The following is a 19,309-nucleotide window of genomic DNA, read 5'->3' as shown; positions in this document are numbered from 1 at the left end:
TCCCGGGACAGGCTTATTTGTAAGAGAAGTGTTCATTTCCGAGGCCACACAAGTAATGGCTGAGCTGGGGTGTAGCTTGGAGGTGGAGTCGAGTCCTTCCAGGCCCGCGTTCGCCCGAGGTTTGATCCACTTACGCACACGCGGCACTTTTCCTAAATTAAGGTTGTGTGCTGTTTTTCGTCGACTGAAGATTGTGGTTACTAATGTGGAGCTTCCAGCCACATTTTAATTGCTTTATTTATTTGCGGTTCCGGGGATTGAACTCAAGACGGTGGGCTTGCCAGGCAGGCACTTAGGCCGCTGAGCTATATATACCTGGCCATTTTAATTGCTTTTTTGTTGCCTGCCTACCTTAATTTGAAACACCTCCCGCAAGAGATGTACCTATTTATGAGTAACTTTTGAGAAAGCTTTTTTCTTACTGCTTTTTTGAAATGATTCAAGGTTGAGTCTCTTAGAAAATTAATGGGATAATTAAACTTTTCTATTCCTATTTGCTTTTGTCTCACCTTCCACATACCAAAAAAATAAATACATAAATAAAAATAAAAAAAACATGAATAATCTCCCCACACCGACAATCTAGAGCCTAAACCAGAGTGTATTTTAATGCCAGCGTTTTTCTTATTTTATCTGGAAAATATTCACATTTATGAATTCCCTTTTTAGAAAAAGCAAGGGGGAAAAACAAAGAGTTTCTCAGTCTTAAAGCCAAGCTCTTTAATCTTTAGTCAAATATTTTTGAATTACAGAGTTTGCAGGACAGTTTAGTCACTTAGGAGGAAGCTCTGTAAAGATAACAGATTATGCATGCTGGTGTTAGGGATCAAACACTGGGCAGAAGGCAAAAATTCATGGAAGGAGATTGTTCTTCACACAGCTTTTCTTTTTTTTTTTTTTTTGCTTCAGGGACTGAACTCAGGGCCTCATGCTTGCCAGGCAAGCACTTATTCCACTGAGCTATCTCCCCTGCCCTAGACAGCTCTTGAGATCTTTTGGCTTTTGAGTTTTTGAGACAAAAACCTTGGTATGCAGCTCAAGCTGGCCTTGAACTTGTGACCCTCCTGCCTCAGCGTCTGTAGCGCTAGGGTTGCAGGTGTACAGTGCTGGGCTTTCTCTGCCAGCCAGCCCTCATTAATCACACACTTGTAAGTTAAACATCTGTAGGACCTGTGTGAGTTCTTGGCAGCACATCTGCAGCTCTTTGTTTTTGGTTAGGATCTCGATGTGTCGCCCAGGCTGTCCTTAAACCCACTATGGAGCCTCAGACTGTACCCGGGTTTGCTGCTCTTTACAAATAGGGTGGGGTGAGACTCTAATGGTAATGTGCAGCTGGATGTGCAGCGCATGCCTACAATCCTAAGACTCAGGAGGCCAAGACAGGAGGATGATGGTGAGGACAAGTGCAGGTTGGCTGTTGCAAAGTCACTTCAAGGCCAGCCTGGACTACCTATCAAAGCTGGTCTCAATAAAAAACAAATGAGCAAACGAAAGCCTGACATGAGAATTTACTTTGTGTGTACTGCTAGATCTGATGCCCCTGGCTGGGGCCAGATTTGCAAAGTGGTAGAAGAGGAAATCATGCAGGGCTTAAGCGGGCTGCAAAAGAATCTAACAAAACCTTCTGCATAAATGTATTAACAGGAAACTAAGGTGTAGTGGAAAGTGTAGATTTGCTAAGAATTGCAACTGCGCATTTTAAGCCTCCAGACCCTTGGTCAAGTTACCTTTTTCATTTCTGAAACTAAAACATGGCTAATCCTATTCTGCAAGGGTGCTTCAAGGAAACAGGACATTGTAAAATGACTCCATATTTACAGTAGTGTTGCTGGTATTTCATGCATTAAAAATTATTTCTGTTAATCAGATGGGGCCTAATTGGAAGAGTAAAAATTTGCTAAACCATTTTGGGAATATTAGTTAACATTTTAGTATCTGGACCCAGTTGAACTAGTAAGCTTCTAGGATCTGTAAAGATAATTCTCTGAGCTGCTCACCTTCTAACTCTTGGCCTTAAGGCTATTTCCTAAGTCAGCACTGTTAGTCTCTGGAATGTCAAATGAGTAACTGTTAAGTGTCTACGATGTTTTCTTGTGGGGGGCTGAACCCTTTTTTCTCCTCTTCCAGTCCTTTTAGACTTTGTAGAAGATCAGCCTCTGGCTGGCACTGAGACTTGGGGGGGTCCTCTGCATTCCCTAAACAGGTGGGCCACTACGCCTAAATGTGTGCAGCACTAGTTTGTACAGAACTGTTGCGCTCCTTCTTGAAGTTTAAGGTAGAAAGTGCTTTTGTGATGGCCCTGCTTTGGCAACACCTGAAAACACTGCATGAGTGTTGTTATAATTCATTGCTGGGGAATATAGTGCACATGTACGGCTCCACTGAAAGGGCCTCGGAAGGTCAGGCCTCACTTCTGCCTGACCTTACCTGATCCATCCAGGTAAAGGTGATGCTTCACGAGAGTACAAGAAAACACTAGGTCTTCTAAGTCCTGGTGACGTGTTAAACCTAAGGAACAGTATTTGTCAGAGCCACGCCAACTGGAGGTAGGGGGTGAGGACATAAAATCTACTTACCATATGGAATTGCCTCACATTCTGTATAGACTAAAAAAAGCTCAAATCTCAAGGATAGTTGAGTTTGACCATTGTGCCAACTCCAAGTCAGTTAAAAAGAATTCTAAGCTTTTAATTATTATTTGATTCGAGACAGGGTTTTACTGTGTAACCTAGGCTGACTTTGAACTCAAAGCAGTTTTTATACAGTGAAGTGCTAAATTACTAACGTACAACAGTTACATTAGTAACTGTCAAATTTAACAGACTGTAGTCCTCTGTGCCTGCCTGTCTAGCATTTGGGTGTTGAAACCTGAAGACTGAAGAGAAGGCAATATTGACCTGTGCTTTCAAATGGTAAAAAGATATTTTTCTGGCTAAACATGGTTATTTCTTTGATGGTTTATGTTAAGAGTACAAGCCCTGAACTGGAGTCCTGAGTCCAAATAAGGACTATGAGCCTTAGTTTTACTACACACCATATGGCAGGCAGGTAAGAGTACTGTCTGTACTATAACTATATAAGTTTTTGGCATGTAATAATCAGTGACATTATTATAGAGGAAGAAGAATATGTTTGCTTTTAAATATCCATGGACACTACAGGCATTTCAGAAAGCTGCTGAAAGAGTAGTAGCTTGGAACAGGTATCTCCTTGAAAAAAAAATATGATAATGGAAGAAACATTTGAAGTTTATAAAGAATCTAGAAAAGATATAAGCTTTCAGCTACACAGATTTATTGAATGTAAAACTCTTTACACAAAGTAACCTGGACCTGCTGCCTCAAAACACGATCCTTTTCTAATATCCTGATAGACTGGTTACAAAGCAACTTAATCTAAAATAAATAGAAAAATGCCCAGTTACATCAGATGCAGGGCCTAACCAGTGAACTCTAATAGTTCTACAAGACAGTTAACAGGCAGGACCGAGCCTCAGAGAAGGGGTGCTGAAGAACGGACAGGAGGCGCTAGGAGGCCATCTTGTGTACTGCGACTGTGATGCTGTCATGCCTCTGGATCATGATGTTCCTGAAAGGCAAGGGGAGCGACATTCAGGAAAATGTTAACCACTGGGGCTTCACAGTAACACTGAAAGATGTCCAGCTTAAACCACAAATGCAATATATAAGTATGAGGGAACATTTGGAAAATACTAGCAAGTAAAATTATAAAGTATAATAATGAAATTAACTGTTAATCCTATGACTCACAGACAAACACCGTCACTATTTCCTATTCTTCTTTTGATTCTTGCAGTGTGGGCGATCCAGGTCCTCGCACAAGCAGTTTTTTTTAACCTACATCTATACATATTTTCTCTTATAAAACTGGGGCCATATTATCCTTAGTTTTGTAGTTTAATTTTTTAACTTAGTATTGTTCTGAAGACCCTCACTTTGAATATCATTATTTTTATTATTTTAGAAGTTTCTATTCTTTGATTAGTCTTTTGTGCCATTACTGTTCTTTCTCTTAGTAGACGGATAGATCATGACAATTACTCCTCATTGCATGCACCTGCACGCTGAAGGCGCGCCTTCGCTTCAGAGGCGAACCTATCTGCTTCTGCGGTCCAAAGGGTGAAGACTCTGACGAAGGAATCGGGGATGAGTACAGGGGACCCCAGCCAAGTTTCCCAGGGAGTTTTCTTAACAACAGTTAAAGGGTAGGGCCCTGACCTCTACTTACCCATTATCTGATTCTAGACACACCACAGGTATATCAGTGGGATCAGAGGTCAGTTTAGCTGCCTGCTGAGCCAGGACGGATATCACCCCAGCGTGCTCATCTGATAGCGTCCCTCGGCCTGAAAAAGATGAAATCGCTTGATTACCCCCAAATACACACAGAGGTGGGCCGGGGAGATGGCTCAGTGGAATAAGCACTTCCCTGGCTAGCGCAAGGGCCTGAGGTCGATCCCCGGTTCAGCCAAAAAATAAATACAGAGGTATAGAAGTATCTTCCAGGCAGGAGCTTGTGCTACTGAACTATCTCCCTTAAAACATTTTATTACTGTTTTTTTGTTTTTTTTGTGGCACTGGGGATTGAACTCAGGCCCGTGAGCTTGCCAGGGAAGCGCTTATTCTACTGAGCCATCTCCCCAGCCCCTGTTTGTTTTAATCTATAATTTATAACCAAATTTTGGTCCACAGGTACCAAAAGTAATCACTATATGGTAGACTCTGTAAATAAAGACAACAAAAGCTGAACTGTGCCCAAAATTAAGACATTTCACTGCAACCAAGCCTATAGATTCAATGTTGTTACATAAAATATTTTGTCTTTCCACTAGTGAGCCAGGCAAAAGCTTCAAAAAGTTAGGCTTTTTTTTTTCTGTAAATGACTGACTTGTAGTAATAACCGAGTTACAGATTACCTTTCCAGCAACAATTCAGAGCTTCAAAAATTCCTACATCAGGGATAAGAGGTTCTAGAATGACTAGCCCGACTTGGAAGGGTGCTTTATTTACCTTGCTGGACTTCCTTCCTCATCTGTAATCACACCATTTACTAAGCATTATGATCTGGGTTCTGTGCTGGCTCACAGGAGTGTGGCTCACACACAGTACATTTTCAGGTACAAATTATGGCTCAACCATTTACTAGCATAGGAGCCTGGGCACGTTAAGTACCAGATCTCAAGTCTTTTTACCACATGGGGTTGTTCTGAGGGATTAATGATAGAATATGTAAAAGCACTTTCAATGACTGGCACAAGAGTCTGATAAAGGTAACGCTGTAATTATTACCATTATTAAGCCAGAGAGGAAACTAAGGCCCTGAGAGTTTCTTTGGGCACAGGTTCACTTTCCTAGCAAATGAACAGGGAACTGAACTGCAATGTGTCCTACTCTAAAATCCATTTCCACTGCCTAATTTCCCGGAAAGAGTGGAAGAACTAACAGGTAGCACCACCCAACTTGCAGTTATTGTGAAAATTAGAGACATGTATGCAGAACCTGGCAGTCCCAGGACATGGAATGCATTCAATAAAATGGCAACAGCTATCATTATGTCCTTTGTCGACCCAATTCTAAACGATTCAAACACTATTTCAGTGGAGACCGCTGTTTTATATTAGCTCTACAAGGAACTTCTACCCTTTAAATGCCAATAAAAAGCTTCAATTTCTAATCTGGGAAACAATTTTTACTTACAAAAGTACTGAGAAAGTGGTAAGGCAGGGGCTGGTGAGATGGCTCAGTGGTCTAAAGCACCTACTTAGAACAAGCTTAGCAAAGCACAGGGAACGCGGTTCAAACCCCCAGCACCACATGCCAGCCAGCCCTGCCCCCTGGTGGGCTGAGCTGGCCACACACACACACACACACACAAAGTGGTAAGGCAACAACAACAACAACAAAAATGCTAGAGAAGAGTAGCCCAGCAGGCTCCAAGTTGATTTCTGATGGAGGCTGGTGTGAGACACTTACAACCCAGATTAAGTCCTTGTGAGTCTGTACACAGGACTCCGACAATGGAGGGATTCTTCATTCTAATTTGAGAACGGAGGAAAGAAGAAATATTAATGACTAGCAGGTACAGGCTTTCTATGTACCAGGCATTGCTTAAGTGCTTTATAATAGCGTTTTCCAACATTTTTTCTTTTTCTTTGGAGGTAAAGTCTCACTATGTAGTGTTGGCCTTGAACTCGTCATGTAGCAGAGTGGCCTGGAACTCACAGTAAGCCTCCTGCTGCTTCAGCCTCTTGAGTGCCGGGATTACAGGACTGCGCCACCATGCCTGGCCCAACTATTTTTCATTATCACCCCTCAAAGAAAAACTGTAACTAATTAAATCATTTTCTCTCTGATGATGGAAGAAGTTCTCAAATACTGTTCTGCTTTGAGGGCTGCAAACACAAGATTCAGTATTTTTATCACCCTTGTTCTGGACACATGCTTTACTATGCAAACTCTTTTAGAGCAACTGTTGGGGGTGGGCTGGGGAGATGGCTCAGTAGAATCAGTGCTTGCCTGGCAAGCAAAAGGGCCTGAGTTCACTCCCCGGTTCCTCCAACTGTTAGAAAAACTAAGGGAGCAGGGTGTAGTAGTATACACCTGTAATCAAAGTACTCTGGGAGGCTGAAACAGTAGAGTTGCAGGCTCAAGCCCAGCCTGGGAAATGTACAGACACTGTCTCAAAAAATAAGGGGCTAGGGACATAGGTCAGGGTGAAGGCCTCGGGTTCAATCTCGGTGTGAAAACAAAGTGACAGAAACTGGCGAGAGCTTTCTCCCAGCGTGGAAGTGACACACTGAGGGGCTGGTGGGAGAGTGGGGGCTCCCTGTACGCGTCATGCTTTTCAGATTTTGAATTTTCATAGATCTCAAAGTGTAGGGGCTACCTTTACCTCCCTAAGCACCAACCAGGTAGCTGAAGACACGAGTGTCTACACTGCAGGCTCGACCTGGTACACCCGGTACATCCTTCCCCAAAGTCGATGTTTCCCAAACTCTTGGGGAAACTACCCCGACTACAGCTGATTTCAACAGCGCTTCGGGCCGGCGGAATGGGTGCAGTCCTGCGAGATGCCAGGTCCAAGTCGCTCTGCAGATCGCGGCCGAGCCCAGCCGCGCACCCATCCCAAATGCTCGCCGCGCGCACTCTTTGTCTCGCTCAGTCTCCCACGCTGCGACCTCACGACCAGTCTGAGCGACCCGTATTACTCACGTGTCCTCCAAATGCTGCTCTAAAGTCGCCTCCATCCTGCCTGCGTCCACCCTACCCCGGACCCGGCCGCCCGGCGCGCCCCGCACAGCAGGCCTCGGTCACGTGACGTGAACGAGCAACGCACCGGACCGACGGCGTCTCCAGAGGGACTAAATTAATCGCCGCGCAGCAACCGCCTTCCCTTTTTTTGGAACCCGGAAAATATCCCTGCGCAGCGATCTTCCACAGCGCGAATATTGGGTTCTGCTGCCTGGCATTGACAGGGGAGATGGCAGCGCCTGGCTCCTCCGCGGAATCTGGCCGATCGGGTTACTCTTCACGGGAGAGAGGCCCACAACCGGGCCGCAGGGCCAGAATTCCGGCCTGGCACTTTATCTTTACAATTTTTAACCTTTGAATTTCAGTTCCAACGACTCTGAGGTCTAGGTAGGGCCAGGTCTTAGGTTTTTCAGTAAGCCGATGATTCAGGCAGGCTCTGATCCAGGAGGCAGAAGCACACAGAAGACCAAACCCCTGGGAAGCTGCAGGAAAGGGCCTGAGGGAGGGGACGGCGGAAGTTAAGAGTAATCCCAAACTGGGTGCTGGGAAAGCGTTAGGATTTTAGTAGGAGACATTGGTACTGTGTGCGGCAAAGGCTTAGCAAATTTGTGGGAAGAATGTTGCACTTAAGATCTAACTTGTAAAGACTGGTTAGGACTTCTTTTTTTTTCTTCCTTTTTTTTTTTTTTTTGTACCGGGCTTTGAATTTACGACCTTCCGCTTTCAGGCGGGCCCTGCACCGCTGAGCTATTTCCCCCGGGCAAGACTTCTTAAAAATAACGTCAACTTTTTTAAATAAAGAAAGGAAACTACCCATAGTGTCACTGTCCAGACAGGATTGTGAGTCCCTTGGACAATACCTTTTGCAAATAGTTTTCTTTGCAAATGTATACGTTCACTTTTTTAAATTGTTCTTTTTAAGCAAAGTTAACACACATACTGAATATATAATTCTATAACTGGGTTTTTCGCAGAATTTATTTTATTTATTTTATTTATTTATTTATTTATTTTTTGCAGAGCGGGGTTTGAACTCAGGTCCTTGTGCTTGCCAGGCAAGCACTTATTCAAGTGAGCTATCTCTCCAGCCCCTTCGCGGAATTTAAAATAAACATATTTCCATAACAGTTTTCACTCTTTCCCATGTGACAACTGTACTTTAATTGGTTTACCTGATCCATCATTAATGCCTGCTCAGGTTTCTTGTGGTATTTTCTTTTCTTTTTGTGTGTTTGTCTTGACTATTGCAGTGCTGGGTGAATATACTTATAGCAAATATCTGTGCAGTTTAAATTGTATGATGTTACCAGAAATAGTTACTGGGTCAAAATATTTGGTCATATATGTAAAATTTATCAGTACAAATTTGTAGTACATTATGTTTGCATTCATCATGGGGAGCGTTCAAAACACATCTTAATTCTTTTTATGCTCCCTTCTGTGTGGTCATTTTAAAGACTTGATATATACTGACAAATTGTCTCCAGAGAGGTGGTGCAGGCAGCGCTTTAGTCAATAGAAGCGCAGGACGTCAAAAGCTCACGCATCCCGCACATCCCTCCTGTGCCGAGTTTCCTTCTGCACTCAGCCTGTGAACACTTTGCTTTCTAATTGGGGTCGGGCTCCAAGGATTTTCAGGGCTTTAATTGAAGAGTCCCTCTTGACTACCAAACTGTCATAATGAAATTTGCAGAATCTCCAATATCCTTAAAATAGTAGTTTGTTGTAATTCGGGCATTTTGGGCTCATGCTCTAGAGAAATTATGTTAAATTTGAGGTAGCACATATGGGCCGTGCAGATTTTAGAAAAGCAATTTAAACAAAGATAGCATTGGAAGCTGGGCTTGTTGGTGCCCGCTGCAGAATTCTGGGAAGCTGAGGCGGGAAGACCACGAGCTCAAGGCCAGCCTGGACAGCACAGTGAGCCCGTGTCTCCAAAACAAAAAAAACAACACGAAACTGTAGGTATCGACTACTTCAAGCAAAGCTTGCCTCAGCTGTATGGGGGATTCAGCCTGCTTCCTCCCAGTCCTGCCTGAGGAGGTTGGGGTCTCATGCCGCCCCCTTGTGGTCCCATGCGGTAAGCCTCGCTGGGCCTGGGCTTCAGCTCCGATTTCCTTGCACCTCCAAAGCATTATCCAAACAGAGGTACAATGTGAGACACGCTGGTAATTTTTAAGTGTTATTACATTTTAAGAACATTTTATTTGCTTTGTGTTTTTGGCAGAACCGGGGATTGAACTCAGGCCCTTGTGCTTGCCAGGGAAGCGCTTATTCCACTGAGTCATCTCCCCGGCCCCTTGAACATTTTATTTGCTAAAGATATATGTAAAATATGTCAATGAACAAGCACTTCTCAGATGAAATAGAAACAGCAAATATATGAAAGAGTATTTAGCGTCACTAGTTGTAAGTGGAGAGAGAGAAAAAAGAATTCAGATATATCATGGACACATACAAATTCTATATGATGAACGTTATGTGTATCTAAAATATGCCAATAAAATTAATTAAAAATTATAATTTCAACATGTAATCAATACAACATACCAAGGTATTTTACATCTTTTTCTCCCATACCATCTCTAACACCCAGAGTACCAGCACCACCGGCAGCCCTCAGGAGGATCGTGAGTTCCAGGCCAGCCTGGGTAATATAGTGATTCAGAAAAGGAATTGAAAAAGACAGAATGGAAGGAAGCATATGGAAACAAAGCTTCTGTAAGTAGAGAGGAAAAGGAAGGAGAGTTGAAGGGAGAGGAAGGGAACAGGGAAAAAGAACTCAGGTATATTTCCTACAGGTGCAAATTTTCAGATGAATGTGAGCACTGTGGGTGGTAAATATGTACTAGTAAAGTTTTTTTCAAAAAATTAAGAGCTGGAGATACAGCTCAAAGCAAAGGCCCTGGCTTCAATCTCCAGTATAGTCAAACAAGCAAACAAACCCACCTTCATATATATTTTGCACTTACAGCACATTTCAGGGCAAACTAGCCACATCTGAAGTGCTGAAGAGTGACAGTGGCTCATGGCTACCATTTTGTCCAGTGTGGCTCCAGGACATCTCAGATCGCAAAGCAAAATCATTGATTAAAGGATTCTCAGGAAGTCTGGTTATCTTCCAAACTGGAAGGAAGGTCTTTGAAGGGAAAATGTAGGAAGAAGACTGAAGCTGGCCCAGAGAGCCTCAACATGTCAGAAGTGACCTGGAGCACAGGCTGTGGGATCCTGCCCCCTACTCCTCAGGCTGTCCTTTGCCCCTGAGCATGTAGGTGGAGAGAGAGGAGTAGCTCAGAGGAGCTGATCAGGTGCCCCTTCATACTCGGGGCTGAAACCAGGACTGACTCTCTCTCTCTCTCTCTCTCTCTCTCTCTCTCTCTCTCTCTCTCTCTCTCGGCAAGAGACAGGGTCCTGCTAAATTTCTCAGGTTGAACTCAAATGGGATCCTCTTGCCTCAGCCTCCCTCAGTGCTAGGATTACAGATATGTACCACTATGCCTCCAAATCCTTTTTTTTTTTTTTTTGAGACAGCATCTTGCTATATAGTCCAGGCTGGCCTTGAATTCACTCTGATTCTCTTGTCTCAGCCTCCCAAATACTGGGCTTATAGGTATGTGCCTTGCCCAGCTACTTTTAGTTTTGAATTCTGATAACTATTTCTGGGATGATAGGAAAAGGTCCGCATCATCCACATTACAGTTTGACTTCCTGTGTTCTAATTTTTACATGTTCACTTTTCAGATAGGAAGTAGGCCTCTTCCGTCTTGAATTCTGAGTACACAGAGCAAATAGGAACTCAGTACTCAGTAGTACTTAATGAGTCTCCATGACTTCTTGGGGGAAAAGGACCTAATCCTCGATCTTTTCAGAATCCTTCTGAGAGATCCATTTAAAAAGTGCAGGTCTGATAGTGGGTCCCACTCTAGTGCCCATTCAAGCTGTAGCAGAGGACGTGGTGGGTACAGGTGAGGTGGGGGCCGTCCTGCCTTCTCCTGATGGACCCAACCATCATGACCCCTGGGCCATCCACCCTGAGGTTTGGGGCTGTCTTTCAGACCCTGAGGATTGCAGGTGTTAAGGGGAATGAGCCCGTAGGAACCACCAGGGGGCACCAAGGCCTCAGAAAACCCTGCTCTGCGCAGGGGCTGGGGAGGTAAAGGCGCGGAGAGCGTTAGGCTGAGCGGCCAGGCTTAGTCTGTGGGCTCCGAGCCTGAGGGGTGCATCTGTGATTCGGGGTGCCTTCTCACCACATAGGAGACGACACTGTGTAAGGCAAGCTGGTGCGCTGTGGCTGTTAAGCCGAGTAGGAAAGCCCGTTTGCTCCCTTGCTTTGCCTGTCTAGGGCTGGGAAAATAACATGAGAACATCACAGTATAGGGGGGCGCGGTGCCACACCCTGGAATCCCAGCCACTGAGGCAGGAGGATCACAAGTTTGAGGCCGGCTAGGCAGTTAGCACTGTCTCAAACAAACAAACAAACACACACAAAATGGCCTAGGGATGTAGCTCAGGGTAAAAGCCGTAGGTTCAACCCCAGTGCTGCAAGAAAACAAAAGAAAATCCAACTCAATGACAGTAAGAGCCAAATGACAGCTCTAGAGATATACAGTTTGCTCGCAGTTTCCAGTTGGACTTCTGCGGACTCGACTGTTTCGCGGGTTTTCAAAAACTATTAATCTAAATTATTTATTGCAGATTTTTCACTAGATCGCAGGATTTTGCAGTACTGTACAGTATACGTTGTTAAAATGATGTAGGTTTACAAGTTTAGAAAATGGTTAAGAGTATTAGAAGGGTTTTTAAAAGTGTGGGAAAGGGTTGTAAGAGTGTGGGAAGGGCTTATAAAGCCCCAAAATGTATATAAATACTAAAATAAATATGCCATCACCACTTTGCTGATTTTTACTTATTGCGGGGGTGTCCCGAACGTACCCTCCACGATACGTGCGGGCCACCGTGTTAAGCAGTCTAGTCATGGAGAAGCCGAGATTTACATAGCTTCTCTATAAAACTGGCTTAAACAAAATAGTTGTTTTATTACAACTTTCCATAGTATCGCATAATGAAAGGCAAGTACACTGAGAAAATCGTCTCCTGAAACTCTAACCTTAGCGGACCTGACTTGCTAAGTAGGTGGGTGGGCTTGGATGAAGCGCGCGGCAAGTCGTGTCACAAGGACAGCCAGAGTGTGGCCAGCTACCGCCTTTCTCCCCATGCAAGCTGCAGCACAGGACCTGGTGGGGCCGGGTGAGGTGGCGGCCCGTCCTGCCCTCTCATAACGGACCCTGCCAGAGCTGAGTCCTAGGTCCCAAGCCCGACTCCTAATGAGAACGACACCAATATCTTCAGTAGCTTATTTGCATGTACTCACAACTGTTTGCCAGCAAACCCTCCTGAAGAATCTCTGTTTTATGGTGAGAAGCTCGGAGACCTAGAAGGTCACCCTGCTGGTAAGGGGTGGAGCCAAACCCTTAACTTCCCACAACACTGCCTTACTCTGTCCTCCCAGCAGCACACAATTCTAGAGCTGTGGGAGAAGGGGCCCTCGGAAGCTTAGCTCCAGGTCGCCTGTTCCTTCCTCAGAGAGGAATGCTGAGGCTCAGAGAGGGGAGATGGCTTGCGTAGAGTGAGCACTTCTGATTCTTAACGTTTTCTCCATCCTTGTTGTGTTGGCCGATATATTTCAGAGCTTTAGTTAAACCACCTTCAGAGGTACTCATGTGCTTTGTTGCTGTGGCTCCCCAAATTCAGACGTTGAAACCCTAATTCCTTATTTAGAGACAGGACCATGATGGCTGTAATCAAATTAAAAAGAGGTCACTAGGGTGCACTATGATTGGTGTCCCTTACAGAAAAGATTTGGACAAAAAGCCTTGTATAGTGGGGAGGTGATATAGGGAGATCCAGAGAGAGAGAGAGAGAGAGAGAGAGAGAGAGAGAGAGAGAGAGAGAGAGAGCCATGTATAAGCCAACCAGGGAGGCCTGGGACGATTTCTCCTATCATAGCCCCCAGAAGGAAACAATCCTGCGGATACCTTAAGTTTGGATTTCTCCCTGCTAGACTGGTAGGGCAAAAATTTCAATCAGATAAACCACCTAGTTTGTGTTAGTTTATTGTGGCAGGCTTTGAAAACCAGTATGTTTGTACATGTCTAAAAGTCTAGGGCTGGGGAGATGGCTCAGTGGAATAAATGCTTGCCTGGCAAGTGCAAGGGCCTGAGTTCAATCCCTGGTTCTGCAAAAAAAAAAAAAAAAAAAAGTCTAAAAGTCGAGGAGATCACAGATACATGGTAGCCCTTCCTCAGTAAAAGGACTGATTGGGAGGTCACCTCCCAGAGGCAAAAGGAGGATCTTTCCACCTTGTCTCCAGCCTGGGTATTTGGCTCTTTTTCTTTCATTGGACACCGGCCAAATGGGTGCTATGAGTTCCACTTGACTTCGACCTTCCCTAAGGTGTGTATCTCTGAGGCTGGCCTATATAAGATGCCCAGTAAATATGTATGGGTTCATGGCCCCTCTACTCCAAGCCCCTCCAGGCAGTAGGGTGGGCAGGAGTGTTAGGACACAGGGGCCAGTGCATGGAGACTGAAGTCAGGCACTGCTTAGTTTAAAGCTGAGCCCATAGTGGGTGAGACACTGTGAAATGTATTTTTGGATTACTCAGGGCGGACCACAAAGATTCCAGCACAGGAAGCTATTTTTTTGCCACTTTAATAATTTTGCCATTGAGGATAAATGAGATGCAGACTTCTATATTCAAGTCTTCATTAGATACCTGGTTAACGCAACCATGACAACTGGGAATGAAGCCCTTATGAATAAAAAAAAATCAACTCAGTATTAAAAAAAAATCACAGACCAGAGAAAAGAAAATTTAGAGGAGCTGATAAAATACCTTACCCTTAATTAGACTGTCTGCATCACACATCAAATCAGCTTTAATGCCAAGATTTATTGGCTTTGGGATTGGGTAAATGAAATAAGTGCTGGGAAATAAATGGAAAAAAATTCCCTGTATTAAAATGCATTTGTCCTGGAAGCCTGCATGCTGGAGACCTGGGCAGGTGCACGCTTGCAGCTGCTTGGCTGCGCCCCTCTCCCCAGCGTGCTCCCCAAGCCCCAGGGGGCTTTAGAGATCCTACTTCAAGGAGAAAAGATTCTGCTGTCAACTACCCCTGTTGCTGAGCTGGAAGAATTGGTTTTGGATGGTAAAGGAGCTTTGGGTCTTTATTTTACCACCCTCCATTTACTGAGGTATAACTGGCTCTTCCCTCAGAGGAGACCCTTTACAGATGAGATGACCGCCCTGCCCACCTCCCCAGAGAGCAGAGCATAGAACGTTTGCCATCATCCACTGTAAAATCCACACTTAGCCCCGAGAACTCTCCTCTTATAACAGGCGCTCAGCCTCGTATGAGACATGCTCTCTGACACAATGATATTTCCATTTTCCCCACAAAAAGCGAAGTATTGTACCACGTCATAGCAGTGTAAATTTTTCCACAACGCATGCGCACCAAGCTCCTCACACAGTCCCAGGGGCCATGGCGAACACTAGATATGTGAGTGCTGCATTTGTTCCTAAGGTCTCAAGAAATCATAGCCGAAACACATTTGAGTTAGACTGCCAACTCTTAGTTGCAATCACAAGAGGTGAACTGGGCTTACTGACTAGAGAAGGAAGTTACTAGAATGACACCGAGAAGCTAGTGGGGAGGGCTGGAGAGCTCAATCTAAGTGTCTGGTGACAAAGCTCCAAACCACAAGGGATATGCCCCTGGCGTGACTGTCCCCACTCTTGTGGATAGCACCAGGGTCACTTCTGTCGCAGGAATGTATGCCTCACTCCCTGTTGCTTGTGCTGCTAGATGCTACTGCTGCTGTTCTTGTCAGCAAAATAGAATTTTCCCAGAGCCTCTGAACTGAAGTCTTGTGTAAGCAAACTTGAGTGTGGAGCCTGGATCCCATGCCTGACTTTTATTGCAAGGGGGGCTGTGGAGGAAATGTGCTACTCTCTATAACTGTCTTAAAAGTGCCCACAACATAGAAAGGCCATTCACATGTGGCTAGGCACCAGGGAAGCATTCTTGAGTGTCTTTGAGTGATTCGTGCTTTTCTGTGGGTGGAGCTCAGCATACACACAACCTCTTCCACAGCTAGAAAACAAGCTTAGGGTCAACTTTCCATGCCCTGGTGAAGGGGAGGGGTGCTTTCTGCCCCCTCTTTTTTATGAGCTAAGCATATCTTACAGGGAATTAGGGAGTGTTGGTCATTTTGCTTGGTTCATCCAAAGATAAGGGCAATGAAAGCATCCCAGTGTCGATGTGCCCGCTGACTTCATGCCGGGGCCTCGGCGTAGATCCTGAGCTCGATTTCTGTTCTGATCACTTGCCTCCACTTTGCCAACTACCTTACCGGAAGCCATAATAAAGCAGGTGGGGCTTCCTCACTTGAGCAGCTTAGGTCCTATGCAGTGAATAAGCTAGAGGTAATGAAAACAAAATCCCAACCCAAGAGCCTGCTGTTTCCAGTACCAGATTCCAAGGGGAGGTTTAGGGTGACACATCTGTCTCAGAGACAGAGCTGTTTCTGGGAGGGAGAGAAGTGGGGCAGGAAGGCAATAGAAATACCAAAGCTTCAGGATCAAGGCTTTTTGGGAACTTAGGCATTTTGTCCGTCTACTCCAGAGCACCTAGACAAGTATCCAGGTCACGGATGTCCAGTGGGTGTCGGTTCTGTTGGTGAAGGAGTCCTTTCGGGGAACTGCATGGGGACTTGACCTTCTCCAGCCCATTGTCTGCACCAGCTGCCAAGGAGCTGGCAGAAATGGCAGCAAGCCTGCGTGTCATCAGGAGCGAAGGTGCAGTCTGTCTTTCTAAGACCTTGGCTCCTGCAGTTCTCACCTTGCCTCAGCTCTTACATCTGTACTTTTTCAGAGCACATCTGTTGACACATATTATTTCATTTTAATCCTTGCTTCATCCCTGAGAGGTCTTTATCCCAGCAGGGTAGGTACGGTGTGGTGTGGCCAGGTCAACTAACTTGCTAGGTCACAGAACTTGAACGTGCCCAAGGCCTTGGGACTGGGGCCCACTGCTTCTTAAGAGTATTCCCGGGTGAATTGGCCCCTCTGCCACTCAAGCAGCATAGATGACACAGGGCTGTGAGTTGGTCCCAGAAAGAGGCCAGGGGCTGCCTTCTCGCTGGTTCCCCTCCCAGCAGGCAGACAACTTATGTTGCCTTCAGACACCGCACAATAAATCAGCTGCTGCATTAATCCCGGGCCTTCTGCATTTTCCCCCAGGAAGAAGCCAGAGTCAAAGAGACTAACGGGTAGTTTCAGTTCCCAGAGGGGAAGTGAGAAGCGTGTAATCCTATCCATCCAGGTGGAGAAGGGCTGATCTGAAAATGGCATAGATCACGTTAATGAAAGTACAGCTTCCCTCTCTTTGGACAAGGTGAGGTGAAATGAGGACCGGCCTCCTTTATGTGCTGCTAAAAGCATTGCGGGGCAGGACCAATGTCCAGGAACACAAACAGTCAGTTCCCCAGCCCACTCCCCAACAGGGACAGTGTGTCTTTATGTACACGCCCCCTGCAAACAGGACCAAATCCATAACCTGCCCCTCAATAAATACTTACCACGTGTTAAGGGTTGCTTTTGCCCGCGTAGGTACTGTTTTATACAGTTATCCGCTTAACAAGGGGATGGGATGTTCACTGAAAGCTGGTGCACTAGACAGTTTGTCTTGTGCACACTCTAAGGTAGATGTGCCCGCACTAGAAAAGCAAGACCTAAAAGATACGCTACTCTCCGAGCAGTGCCTCTTCATTTCTCCAGCATGTGAATTCTGGAAGGCCGTGTAGGAAGAGGAGCTGGGCCACCCCTCGCCTCCTGCTGCTCCTGCCGCACGCTCACACTGTGTGCTCAGTGATGGGCCTGTACAGCCTGAGGCTTTCACTGTGCCAGATCGCAAGGCCTTCAGCTCGTACCCACCACATTGCCCCCAAGCAAGACTGGCTCTGTCCTTAGGAGCTGGGAAGCCAGTAATGACTTGACCTGAGAGTCCTTCAGATGTTCATTTCTGGAAAAACGAGGTTTTGCCTGTATTGCAAATTTACCCTGGCAAATAATAATGCTGCACCCTCAGTTTATCCAGCATCCCCCCAATAGTCCTGAGTTACTTCCGCCCCCCAGAGCAAGCAGTGAGCTCAGCATCAGAGTCAGGCTCAGCCTTTACTTTCCACATCGCACACTTGCGTTTAGTCTTGGCTCTGGCTACCATGGCACTGAGACAGACAGGCTTCTGTGCCTCGTCCTCAGCCCGGGTCTAGAAGCTTCTCTACAGCAGATGCAGGCTCTCAGTGAATTCGTTAGCGTCACTGCTTTCAGCGCAGAATACCCTTCGGCAGCTCTGTCACTCTGTCCCTGTTCGTCAGGATTGTGGTTAAGATGCAATGGGACACACCTGCAGGAGAGAAGTAATCGTCACTGATTTTTCACTCTTGTCCATAATCACTCCTAAGTGCATTTCCAGGTAAATCATGACAAGGCCTATTTTTTTTTTTTTAATTTTATTTATTTATATGTGTGTGTGGCCAGCTCAGCCCACCAGGGGGTGGGGCTGGCTGGCATGTGGTGCTGGGGGATTGAACCGTGGTCTCTGAGCTTTGCTAAACTTGTTCTAAGTAGGTGCTTTAGACCACTGAGCCATCTCACCAGCCCCCGACAAGGCCTATTACTGGCCACATCAGCAGCGGATTTTGCGTGTGTAGGGCCGTGATGAACAAAGCATTGTTGGACTGAGTCAAGAGCAAGAGCAAGTGATTCAATCAGGAGTAAGACAAACACAGTGATCCAGCATACAAATTTACAGTAAGCAATTTCTTTGGAAATAGAACACCCTAAAACAGCATTAGAAATATAGTATAGGAAAAACATAAAGCAGTAGCACCCTCAGCTACAATCATATCACGTACTGTGTATTATACATGCACATTGATCTACTTTTATCTTTTTAACTAGTTTTTCAGTAGTAGGGATTGAACCCAGGGCCTTTGCACTGAGCTATATCGCAGTCCTTTGTCTTTTATTTTGAGACAACTCTCGTGAACATGTTAAGTTGCCAAAGCTGGACTTGAACTTGTGATCCTCCTGCCTCAGCTTCCCTGAGTGCTGGGAATACAGGCAGGCGCCACCACAGGCGGGCGCCACCACAAGCGGCTATACTGTGCGTGTATACAACTCACAGTGCAGGAGATTTGTGTAACTAGAGTCACCACAACCACTGGAATGATGCTTTGCACTAAGACATTAAGGTGCTGGATGGGAACTTTTCAGCTTATTATAAGCACATGTAATTACCATCATAGATGGGGTCAGTCATTAAGGAAACATAACGTGACATATAAGCCTTGACTACTAAGTGAGGTACTATCATTCTCAGTGTTGTACAGGTATGGGAATCCGAAGCTTATGGGGGCTGACATGCCCAGGGGTACCCAGAAGTCAGATGCAGGCCAGCTGACCCCAGCCTCTCTTCAGGCACGTACAACACACGCAAATGACTCCCCCTGAGGTAACCCAGACATCCCTGCTTTGAGACCAACCATGTTCTCTCTGCCCCCTTCATGTGTCCCCCTCCAGGCCCAGGGAGACCTGGTGATGTGCCCCTTATTCGCTGAAGAGGCTGAGGGCCTGGGGTGCTTGAGGCCTCGGTCGGGCGGTGGGGATGGCCGAGGCTCACAGAAGGCTGGCAGGCGGAGGCCGAGGGTCCCGTCAGCACTCAGGCTTCCCTGAGACGATGTGCCTTTTGATGGCTCTGTATAAACTTCCAGGGAGGCCACGGACAGCCTCTTGCTCAGTTACAAACTAGGACATTCAGCATTCAGGGCAGGCAGCTGTGGTGCAGGCTGCTGGGACCAGGGGGCATGTCAGAACATGCCATGGCCAGGGGTAGGGAGGCCTGGGGCCGCGATTGCAAAATCGAGAAAAAGGAAGAGGAACATGCACACGTGAGACGCTCAGCATACACAGA

At 45.8% G+C, this 19,309-nt stretch overlaps 1 protein-coding gene across 1 annotated transcript; it reads right to left on the bottom strand.

Annotated features, from left to right (window-relative positions):
* Positions 1 to 3,272: 3,272 nt before the first annotated feature.
* Lamtor5 (late endosomal/lysosomal adaptor, MAPK and MTOR activator 5) lies at positions 3,273 to 8,818 on the bottom strand. Its single transcript, XM_004636983.2, is given in 6 exon segments — positions 3,273 to 3,588; positions 4,249 to 4,366; positions 5,994 to 6,055; positions 7,233 to 7,310; positions 7,312 to 7,528; positions 8,815 to 8,818. Coding segments are annotated over 6 exon segments (540 nt in total). The 3' UTR covers positions 3,273 to 3,527.
* Positions 8,819 to 19,309: the final 10,491 nt, after the last annotated feature.

The sequence above is a fragment of the Octodon degus genome, unplaced genomic scaffold, assembly GCF_000260255.1.
Source record: "Octodon degus isolate 3935 unplaced genomic scaffold, OctDeg1.0 scaffold00084, whole genome shotgun sequence".
Lineage (NCBI taxonomy): Eukaryota > Metazoa > Chordata > Mammalia > Rodentia > Octodontidae > Octodon > Octodon degus.
The sequence above is the reverse complement of the archived record's forward strand: the minus strand, read 5'-3'. Positions and strand labels throughout refer to the sequence as shown.